This window comes from Triticum aestivum, chromosome 5B (genome assembly GCF_018294505.1).
Source record: "Triticum aestivum cultivar Chinese Spring chromosome 5B, IWGSC CS RefSeq v2.1, whole genome shotgun sequence".
Lineage (NCBI taxonomy): Eukaryota > Viridiplantae > Streptophyta > Magnoliopsida > Poales > Poaceae > Triticum > Triticum aestivum.
Window position 1 is genome coordinate 659103509 of NC_057807.1, and position 11818 is coordinate 659115326.

Below are 11818 nucleotides of genomic sequence, written 5' to 3' on the forward strand. Positions count from 1 at the left end.
CGGTCATCGTCTTTTAACTCGAATCTGGCTTATAAATAGAGTAGCAATGTGCCTGTGCTTTGCTATGAAATGAGAGGAGGATGTTATCAGTAGTGTGTTGAGCACCTGTTGTCTTCTTGATGCGGTTCTAGGGACTGGGCGAGAAGATATGTCAGCCGGTTATACAAATGGCGTGTGCTGGTCTCTAGCTTATTGCGCTGCTTGCTATACAATGGCATGAATGGTCTGAAAATGCTTGATGACAATGATGTGCTACAAGCATGCTGACCACAATAAATGAATAAATAGAAAGTGCACATAGAAGCTAGAAGGGCTGGCAAGCCTTATGACAGGCAGTTTGTGATAGAGTGTGGCCTTCCTGATGTTCCCAAGATAATAACTGCCATATCCCCATATGTTTGTTCTTCCTCGCCTCCTCCCGTCGCTCCCTGGCCTCCCGATCCTTCCTCGCCTCGTCGAATCTTTCCCTTCCCTGTCACGTTGTACTTGTATGTGACCATCATGGTGAGGGCGATGCAGCCAAACAGTAGCTGAGGCCCTCTCCTGTAATGAAGCCACCATCAACAGATCAGATATGTTGCAAACCTCCGCAACAATTCAGAAAATAAATGAATTTATGAACAGTTTGTTGGGGAATAATTATGGAGAAATGAGCAACGAGAAGAGGTTGAAAATGGCAAAAGGATCAAATAAGGATGATGTATGTAGTAAGTACTAAGTACCAGTTTTTGTAAAAAGATTCTATTGCTCTCTTGATGTTATCGGTCGTCCATGATCCGTAATCCGTAGCATCGGAGGACATCTTCCTCTATAAATCGGAGTAGCTGCAGGCTTACAATCGAGGTAATTACACATGCAGTTCCTGTACTCTCCAGCGTGTAACACGATGGTCCTCAAACTCGTGAAATGCTCCACTACAGTCCTCAAATACGAGGATACGCTCCAATACGGTCCTGACTACGTCTCGCGGTACGCATAGCAGCCCAGCCCGTGTCACGCTATCGTACAGTAGAAGCATGAGACCCACATGTAAGTACAGGAGAGAGAAAAATTAAAGAAACAAATTGCAAGAGGAATGTTTGAACCAGAGACTTGTCGTCGCTGATTGCAAAGCGCTCATAAACTAACCACAAAGCAAAACTGTGCTCCTGTTTTATTTCTGAGCTAGACGTTTACATAGTGCGCCTCCATGGCCGTATGCATAGTTCTGACACAGAGGCCGGGGAGTCCCCCCTTTTCGAAAAAAAGAAAAAAATGTACCTCTCCATGAGACTATCACTTCTATTCTACTGGTTTTCTTTTTTATTTATTTTCCAGGTTCACGATTAATTTTATTTTTCCACATGTGAAAAAATAAATGTAAGAAAAAAATTACAATAGTCATGGATGGTAAATAAAGTGTTTGTGCATTTGAAAAAAATGTTGAGAATGTTTTGGAAAATGCTTAACATGTAATTGTAAATGCACTTTTTAAAATGTCCATAATGCATTCAAAAAATAAACACAAACTTGAAGGAAAACAATAAGAAAACTGGTAGCTGGGCATATAATGGGGTAAAATTATTACCATTTTCTAAAACCACAACAAGCATTATTCAAAATACAAGTTGTCAATTTTTTAGTAGTTGTGTATTTGAAAATACCATAAGGAATGCACAACAATTGTGTGTGCTTCAGTGCTTATGGTCCTGAATGAAGATACATAAATTTGCTTACTTTAAATCCACATAAATATTAGGAAAATTTTATGTTTACCTCTTCAGCGTACAAAGAATGAAAATAGAACAAAGATTTAAAATGCACAATAACTGTGATTTTTATCTCGAAAAATTAAACTTAAAAATAAATAGGAAAACTAAACACAAACATGGTAATTTTTTTTAAAAAGGATAGAATACATATCGGCAAAATCGCTTGAAGATTTTCTTAAAATACGTATGCCACACTACTGAAGCATGCCCAATTTTATGTTCTTCCGAACGTGAGCGATACACGATATTGATTTATATTTGCACTGTACGGTAACCACACGTCGGTCTGGTGGCTAAGCTCATGTTGCGCAGATGGCCTGTGGTCTCTTGCTTGAACCTCACCGCGTTAGAATTATTTTTTCCATTGATTTCTATCTCAAGGCGCTGACATGTGGTGTGGGACCCACATTTATATGCTTACATGGCATGAGTCTGAATACGGGGCATGGAGGGAGACGTTCCCAGGACTGTGTTGGAGTGTATCATCGTATTTAAGGACCATAATGAAGCATTCCACGAGTCTGAGGACGATCTTGTTACGTGCCAGAGAGTACAAGGACCGTGGCTGTAATTATCTCCTTACAATCCCAAATACTTCCTCCATATGTTACCAACGTACAGGCTTATAAAAATCGAGTATATGAACGCGCAAATTACCCATGGTCCATGGACAAGCAGAGGTATACCTACGTACGTACGTACCCTGGTGGTGCGGCTGCATCCGCTGCTGCCCGAGAACCGACGGGCCGGCGCCTGCCGCCGGAGCGCGACCCTGGTGGCGGATCGGAGCATCGCCAACGCCGCGCTTGTATTGCTCTGGACGGCTGCAGATCTCGATGGTTGAGTCGGCTTAAAGACCGCCGGAGCGTGCGTCTTCGACGTCGACTGGGGTCTCAGGTCGCGATCGCCTCACCCTGTGGGTCTCTAGCGGCCAGGACCAATCCTACCCTTGGGCGTAGAAGTCGCCAATTTTTTTTTTACTAATGGAGATCATCGATGCAGACCAGGAGATGCCGACGGCCGCCCCCATATAAAGAAGAAAACATCAATATATTAACATAAGCTTAGACAAACTTATCAAAAAAAAAATGTGGCAAAATATGGCATTGGCTGGCTTAGAACCACATGCTACATCTCGAAATTTTCCATGTTCACCGCATGGCGGTGTCCATGTTGTTGAGGGTACTTGTTGTGCTCTTAGTGTTGCCTCTGACGGAAACTTTGGTGGGACCGTTTGATTGCATACTACCTTCATATGGGTTTATTAGTCTCCCGTCGTATTTTAGGTCAAATTTTGATCATATATTTGACTAGCAAAATGTTAGTGTCTGTCACAAAAATTATATTGTTGGATTCACATTTGAATGTAGTTTCTAATTATATTATTTTTGCTATTTATAATTTATATTTTATTAGTTATTAAAATCATGGTCAAAATATGACCAAAAATACGAGGCAACTAGTGAACAAGGACGGAGATAGTAATTCTTATCCTAATTCTACCAAGTGATCAGTCAACAAAAAATGCAATCAAATTTCAAGTCTCAAAAGTTGAGGACCTCCCATTGGTGCAGTGTTGAGCAACATCAAGACTAAGGTGCCCAGCTCTACATCTTGTTCTTTTGATCGTGTGAATTGGTCTTCTTTTCTCTCACCTCATGTCAATCGGTCAGTTAAAAGTAACGGGTATAGCACATGTTCTTTCTGGCTCGAGTCGACACTGAATGTGCATTAGCCCGCCAGAATGAAACGGGAATAAATAAATAAATGTTACAATTGGTAGCACAATCCGTCGTAGTCTAGGTTGTTAGGATACTCGGCTCTCACCCGAGAGACCCGGGTTCAAGTCCCGGCGACGGAAATCCTTTTTTTATTCTAATCATTTAACTTTTGATGATGTCCTATGTATTGTGTTCTTACTGCCTTTTTGGGGACAAGGCGTTTCACAGAGATCAGTTCATTCTCACTAAACCTGCAAGCACTCAGTAGATCAGAAGGTCCAGGGAAAATTCAGTTGATGTGAAACAAAGCTGGCCTGTTGATTGTACATGCTTCTCTGACTAACCCTGAAACTTTTGAAGAAAAACAATGGGCTGAAGCTTGTAACGACACCGTGTTGAAACCTGAACATTTGTTTTGGCATGGTACAGGTAAATGAATTGCAGCGTCCTATTATACATGGAAAAACTGTGGGGGGAAATCTGACAACCATGCTAGCCTGGCGTCACTTGCACATCCCTTCAGCAAAAATGGCCTACCAGCTCAGATGCAAAGACAAATGTATGGGTCAAACACAACTTATAGTTGATAAAAATAAATAAACACAGCTTCCCTAAAAAACAGCTTAGGAAAGATAACCTTGGATTTCAACAGGACATGCCAAAGGTTTGACAGGAAATGTCGTTAGACTGAAGTAACAAACTGACAGTCACTACTCATTATTGTGATACGATGATCATACAAAAGAAAACACTTCCAAACATAAATAGAACTCATGGTTGTTCTACCAGAAACAAACCGGATTGATGTTGTTCCTAGCCATTAAGATGCTCTATTCGTCGCCAAATTCATTCCCATTAATGTCCTCCACCTGTCTTGAGCCTTTTTCCTTTGTACGTCCAGCGACAACGAGCCATCAACGACGAGGTTTGTGATTGCAAGGCAGGTCAGCCAATCAATCTCATATGGGCAGAGGAAGTACTTCTTGGTCACACTCGCACAGTCAATCTTCCTCATCGACCTATCACTGAGGCTGAATAGAAAGAAGCCATCTCCATCAACCCAGAGCACCACCGCACCGCTCTTGCCCCGGAACATCTCCAAGCTGACCTTCCCCCTGATCCCTAACGTGACCACCCGCTGCGGCAAGGAACTTCTCATGTCAATCCTTTCAGATAGCACCCAGCTGCTGGTGTCACTGCCAAGCTCACCGTTGTGTTTCCAGAGTGACACCCGAAGGCCTTGCATGAAGAGTAACAGAAGCCCCCCGTCCGCTGAACTCCCCAGCACTGGATCCTTGTTGCGCTTTACTTCCGGTGGGAGCTCCAGGTATGAAAGCTCCATATTGCCAGTGTGTAGTGTGGCAACATGAGTGAGCGACAATTGTTTCCAGCTATCACAGAGCCAGCTGATGGAACCATCATAAGCAGCTGCCGAGGATGGCACCAAACAAAGGCTACGCCTTAGCTCAGGAACTACTGGAGATTCCATCCATGTTCCAGTCTTAGAGCTGTAGCACACAGAGATGAAATGCTTTAATCTTCTTATCCAAATGGCAGTCAGCTGGAAGGACTGGGACACATGTCCATAAATGTCGACATCATTGGTGACTAACAAGGCATAATGGTGAGGAGGCATATATTCGAGGGTAGGAATCTTAAAGGTTTCACCAGTGAGAGGATTGCAAACACATATCACATCCCTCGTGGCCTGACCATTGGCATCTTTCGATTGGCGGCGGAGGACCAGGAAGCTGTCTTGGGATGCAATGGGTTTATAGAAGTTGAGGCTTGCACCAAGACCTGGAATGAAGGTCCCAAGGGATAATGGCTTGATAACACTGCGAGCGGATTTGCTGCCAACAAATCGTGATAATTCTGACTTCCGCACAAAGCTTGGAGCCAAACAGCGGGTTTTGTCAATGTGATGCTTCCAGAGCTCCGGGGAAGACTTTTTCTTGTCCTGGTAGAAGAAGCCAAGAAGGAGGGATGGGGTGAAGCCGTGGTCGCCATGCCGCCTCCTTAGGCGATCAAGGAAAGTCGGGTCCTTGATGAGATTGCGCCAGAACTTGCAGGACGATGCCAGGCGGGCAAGGGAGGCTGGATCAGAGATGTGTGCCGGGATCTTGTACATGATGTCCATAGGAAGATGTGGTGCTGAGTAGTCGTCCTCCATTGGTCTCTTTTTTTTACAGTCTTGAATCTCCATTGGTCTTTCCCTGTAAAGAAAAGCAAGCCACGTGTGTTTATCCCATGAGTTAACTGATTGCCCCAAGGGAATTTATCATAGACTTTCTTAGGATGTCTTAATAGAAAGATCTGATCAAAATATCCAAAAAAAAGGTATTTGGACCCTGTAAGGAAACTGCACATTCCAATTTAAATCATCATCCAGAATAATAGTAAGGCAGACTTGGAATATTCGACAAAGCTATGGTTATTTCTGTAGAACCACGATATGCCTAATAGATGTGACACGCGATTCATGAAGCTACACGGTAAAAATCCATTCCACATTCATCAGCAACGTTAGGGCTAATTTCCGATTAAAATATCAAACCGATTGAACTGGCAGTAAATTACATTACATGGCAAGACACCAAAATGGCCGTGAGCCAAACTTGGAAACATTAAAAAGCTACGATTATTCTGCTGTAACCACAAACTGACAAACACATGGAACCGTATGCCTATAACATATGACTGATGATAATTATAGTGTACCAGTTTTGAATTTGGATTTACTACCCTACCATTTGCTTACTGCCCAAACAACCGTTGTCTAAAAAACCACGGTTTATTTCTCCTCCCATGCATATCACTCCCAACCATCAAACAAACACGGACGTAATCAGACGGTTAAGATCAACAGGATTTGCTCCCGTTCCGGGTGCACATGCCTGACTGGGCTTGTCAATAAAAAAAATCCGGATTGCTGGCGATGTCAAGAAAGTCCAGAAACTCATGTCACCTCATCACATGTATGTACGTCAATTCTGCAAGAGCTAGCACTTTGCAGTTTGTCTTATTTATTATACGCGAACATCATTACTCAGTTGTAACCAATGTTAGCTAAAGTTTTATTGTGCTCCATAGAAGTGAAATATTTTTATTTCAGTCCACCATAAGCTTTGTCTCAAGCTAATACAGGAGAATCTGTCAACTCTAAATAAATTTAGTTTCACAAAATAGCCCATATGTATGCACAGTACACAACCAGAGGACTCAAATGAAACTATGGATCAATGGAGCTCATGAAACAACATATAGTATATAAATAAAACTGCAGCTTTTATGGTGCATCAAAATTCACAAAATCGGCTTGCGTGCTGGAAACTCAGTTCGATTTGTGCAAGTGATTGGCATCTTATTATGCAGTTTATCATACTAGTTCACAGCTGTTGCAAACATATATACCACGAAATTTACTCTGGGATCTGTGTACCGATCATACAGATCTATACACGTGAGGGTTTGGTCTTCACCCAACATCCCCAGCTGAATAGCTGATCCAGCACTTCGTTACCCTACTGCGATCGAAATAAAACACTAGGCAACAACCCCACAGACACGGGATAAGGGGGAATTGGGGAGGAACTGCCAATCAATTTCGCTGGCTCGGGAGCAGACAGTTTATGGGGATGGGGGGAGAAATTGCAGACAGAGAACTAAGAGCGGCCATCAATCACGACGTATAATCCATCTGCCCCCCAGATTGTTTCAATAATACTACGTACAAGACAACTTCGCAGTGGATAGATACCTAGGAAGAGAGGTACCTGGTCGCCGTCGCCGTGGGCGCCGCCGCGTTCGCGCCTGTGTGCCGTCTGTGTACGGGGAGAGGACGATAGAAATGGGGCCGGACGGCGATCACTAAGCGAGAAGCCTCAGTCGGGACGCCGTTATACGACGTGTACGGCCCGGTCCAAAGCCTGCTTTTTTTTTAAAGAACGGTCCACAGCCTGCTTTTAATTTTTTTCTGTTGAGAAGGGTCCACAGCCTGCTGAGTGCGCTTGTTGGAGCAAGTACAATAAGATGACATAATAAACATACTATAAGAGCTAAAATATTGTATTTTTGCTTAGTTGGAGGAGAGAGATGGGGAGAGAAGAGAGAAGCCGGCTGCAATACAAGCCCCAAGACACTTTGTGGGGTTGCAAGATGGGCCAACTATTACTAAGGTAGTACACATTAAAAATTTATTTTTGTACTTGCCGACTATTAGGTTGGCTCTAAATGACATAGCAACTCCTTGTAGTCGATTGTTGACTTATTAACCATGCTCTTAAAAAGCTAGACTATCGTTTGTTTCAAGGAAAAAGGTTACCCAACGAGTCTCACACTGTCGAGGCACAAAATTAAATAAGGGCCCATGAATAGTCACAGTCCAAAAATGCTACACCTACATAGTAGCCTGTTACTTAAACTTACGTTTCTTTCCTTCTCAGCTAATCATCTCCGAGAGCAACGAATTAACGAGCGCTTCTTCGGGAGCCTCGCAACGATCAGCGCCACTTGACGCGCTCTCAGCCATTCGTTCGTCACGTGTCGCGCTCTGGACGCTCCCTCCGTTTCTTTTCTTTTTCCGCACGCGTTTTCGGCTTTTTAAACGGTTTTTTTAGGTTTTTCGACGTTTTGGTTTTCCATCGGTCTTCCCTAGCTTTTCGACCAATTTCTTTTTGTGCAAAAAAACGCATTTTCTTTTTCTTTCTTTCGCGAGAGTCACGATTTTGCTTTCGCGAGAGGCACGATTTTGCTTTCGCGAGAGTCACGATTTTGCTTTCGCGAGAGTCACGATTTTGCTTTCGCGAGAGTCACAGGCTCACAGCCGTGCCTCTCAAAAACGAAAAAAAAACGTGTTTTTTGTTTTTTTTCCTTTCTCGAGAGTCACTGTTTTGCTTCCGCGAGAGGCACGGTTGTGCTTTCGCGAGAGTCACGGCCGTGCCTCCTCGGAAACGGAAAAAATGCGTTTTCTTTTTTTTCTTTTGCGAGAGTCACGGTTATGCTTGCGAGAGGCACGGTTGTGCTTTAGCGAGAGTCATGGCCGTGCCTCCTCGGAAACGGAAAAAAAATGCGTTTTCTCTCTTTTTTTTTTCTTTCGCGAGAGTCACGGTTTTGCTTCCGCGAGAGGCACGGTTATGATTTCGTCAGAGGCACGGGCGTGCCTCTTTCGAAAAGGGAAAAAACCTGTGCTCCCGGTTCCGTTTTTCGTATGGTTTTTTTCGTGAAAAAAAGTTCGATGTAAAAAATATTGGATTTTTTCAATTTTGTTAATTTTTTTGAAGTGTACTGTTCATCCGGGTGCACCTACACCCGGGAGCAGCCACACCTTTCTCGTAACTTATTGCGCTGCTTGCTATACAATGAAATGAATGGTCTGAATAGAGTGAATTGCAAAAAACCACCACATTGAAGCGTCGTGTTGCAGAAAAGACTCTTCTATGAATTTGTGCCAGAAAACACTGATTTTTATCCTAATCATTTGCAGAAACCACCTAACCTTCTGTTCGGGCATTTTAACCTCTATTATGACATGTGGGTCCCGCATTTGATGACATGGCACAACGTTTCGTGGTAGACGACGTTAAATGAGGGATTTTCTGGATTTACAAATCAGTCCCTCTAGTTTTACAGGAACACCCTTCAATCAAAAAACAAAAAGCAAGTCAACTCCCTCGATGGATTTGGGCTGACACAGCAGCCGAGCAGAGCAGCAGAACTATTTGCCGCAGCACCCTCCCCCCAGCCTCACCCGCCGCCGCCGGCCACCCTCCCCCCAGCCTCACCCGCCGCCGCCGCCACACCCTTCCCCGGCCTGACGCGCGTCCTTGCGCCGCCGGACCCCCACACCACCGCGCGCCGTCGTCCACTTCACGCCGGCACCGGGAAGAGGCTGACGGTGGCGGAGCCCCACCGAGAGGAGGCAGCCAAGGCGCGAGCAGGCGGGGCCAGCCGGGAGGTTGGTGAGAGCCCCGTCGTAGGTTGGTGGCGCGCGGGGATGCAGGGACTTGGCGGCGGTGCAAAGTGGGTCTCCGGTGGCGGCGCGAAGTGAGGCTCCGGTGCTGCAGCTCTGCCGAACTTGGCGGCGAGGAGGGCGCGGGCGTCCTGCAGCTCCTGCACGGTGAGGAGGGCGCAGGCGTCGTGCAGCTCTGGCAGGTCGCCACACCAGGCGACTGCGTAGACGAGCCCCGCCGCCGCTCCCGGATGACCTGCTCGCGGCGGATTAGCACGAGGTCCGGTAGCCCAGCCGGAGCAGCTGCTCCACGTCTCCGACATCGCTCTCTGGTGCGCTGCGCCATGTCCCTGCACGCACGCTGTCGGCGACGACATCAGCTGGCGCGAGGATGGAAGCCTGGTGGCGATATGGATTGGGTAGGGGAGGGATTGGGAGGAAGGTTCTTTTTTGAAAAATACCAGTCTAACGGTGTCTACCACGAAACGTTATGCCACGTCATCAAACGCGGGACCAACATGTCATAATAGAGGTTAAAATGCTCGAACTGAAGGTTAGCTGGTTTCTGCAAATGATTAGGACAAAAATCAGTGTTTTCTAGCACAAATTCGTAGAAGAGTCTTTTCTGCAACATGACGCTTCAATGTGGTTGTTTTCTGCAATTCACTCGGTCTGAATATGTTTGACGCAACACTTTATATGTCTGAAAATGCTTGACGCAATGACAGCAACGAGTTGGAGTCTGAAAGTGTTTTAGGCGATGCTGGTTATGCTTGAAATGATGTGCGACAAGCATGCTAACCACAATAATAAATAAATAAATAGAAAGTGCACGCAGAAGCTAGAAGGGCTGGCAAGCCTTGTGACAGGCAGTTTGTGATAGAGTGTGGCCTTCCTGATGTTCCCAAGATAATAACTGCCATATCCCCATATGTTTGGGGTGTGTGCAAAGAGATCAGCTAGCAGAGAGAAATATCAATATTGTTCTTCCTCGCCTCCTCCCGCTGCTCCCTGGCCTCCCGCTCCTTCCTCGCCTCGTCAAATCTGTATCCCAGTATTCCATTCCCTGTCACATTGTACTTGTATGTGACCACCATGGTGAGGGCGATGCAGCCAAGCAGTAGTTCAGGCCCTTTCCTGTAAAGCCTCCATCAACAAATTAAATAGAGTATATTGCAAATCTCATGAAAAAAATTCCGAAAATTACTGTCAAACTTGTTTTACTCAATATACAGTATTATTAAGGAAGCTGAAAATGGCAAAAGCATCAGATAAGTATGATGTATGTTATGTACCAGTTTTCGTAAAAAGATTCTATTGCTCTCTTGATGTTATCAGCCGTCCAGGATCCATAATCCGTACCATCGGAGGACATCTTCCTCTGTAAATCGCAGTAGTTGAATAAATTACTGTCAAACTGTTTTACTCGATATATTACTACGCAAGCCGAAAATCACAAACTAGTAGAGCCTCGAGCCATCGCAGGGAAATGAAACACTGATTACCCAGGCCTGAGAACGAAAGTGTGGGAAATTACTGCAGGCTTACGATCCCAACACATTACACATGAACGCGCAAACTACCCATGGACAAACAGAGGTACCTACGTACGTACCGTGGTGGTCTGGCTGCATCCGCTGCTGCCGTAGAACCGAGGTGCCGGGGACGGCCGCCGGAGCGTGAGTTCAATGGCGGATCGGAGCATCGCCAACACCGCACTTGTGTTGCTACTAGGGATGGCTAAGGTGGCGCTTGGACCGCCGGAGCGTGCGTCGTCTGACGTCGACTGGGGTCTCAGGTCGCGATCGCCTCAGCCGCTGGGGCTCTCCAGCGGATCAGTTCAATTGTACCCTGTCTTTAGATGTAGAAGCCCTAGAAAAAGATCATTACCAGTGGGAAAATCATAAGTAACTTGCCTATACGAAAAAAAGGTGTTCCGTCGCCGGGACTTGAACCCGGTCTCTCGGGTGAGAGCCGAGTATCCTAACAACCTAGACTACGACGGATCATGCAATTATAATGCTTAAGCAAGAAAATGAGCGCATGGCGCGGGTAAAGTGGTAACCGGGGTCACAGGTCAGCAACCGAATGACCCATCTATGGTGCCGGCAAATAGAGCTCGCTGCAGGCAGACAAAGCCCTCTGACCTGTCGTGCACCTTGAAATCAAGAAAATAGAAGCTCTAAACAACTTGTCCTGAATAACCCCCCCCCCCCTCATTTTTTTTCATGGTAATACGTGTCTCATTCATATCATAAAGAACAAAGTACAAGTCATGTAAAAACCGACATGACAAAACTGAAAAGATAGCAGAACATCTCTGAGCTTGACACCAACGCCCGTCACCTGCCTCCGGCCCCACCACATCAGCCACTGAAGAAAAGAGTGACGGATCA

General features: G+C 45.4%; 1 protein-coding gene and 2 non-coding genes across 3 annotated transcripts; 1 reads left to right on the forward strand and 2 right to left on the reverse strand.

Annotated features, from left to right (window-relative positions):
- The first annotated feature begins 3539 nt into the window (after positions 1-3539).
- On the forward strand, positions 3540-3612 carry TRNAE-CUC (transfer RNA glutamic acid (anticodon CUC)). The gene has a single exon. It is a non-coding gene; the product is annotated as a tRNA-Glu (tRNA).
- A 447-nt stretch (positions 3613-4059) lies between these two features.
- LOC123117461 (uncharacterized) lies at positions 4060-7359 on the reverse strand. Its single transcript, XM_044538210.1, has 2 exons — positions 7249-7359; positions 4060-5688 (listed from the first exon to the last, which is right to left on the reverse strand). Exon 2 carries the CDS (start codon positions 5676-5678, stop codon positions 4293-4295), a length of 1386 nt encoding a protein of 461 aa, XP_044394145.1. The 5' UTR covers positions 5679-5688; positions 7249-7359; the 3' UTR covers positions 4060-4292.
- A 3997-nt stretch (positions 7360-11356) lies between these two features.
- Positions 11357-11428, reverse strand: TRNAE-CUC (transfer RNA glutamic acid (anticodon CUC)). Its single transcript has one exon. It is a non-coding gene; the product is annotated as a tRNA-Glu (tRNA).
- Between the last annotated feature and the right edge of the window lie 390 nt (positions 11429-11818).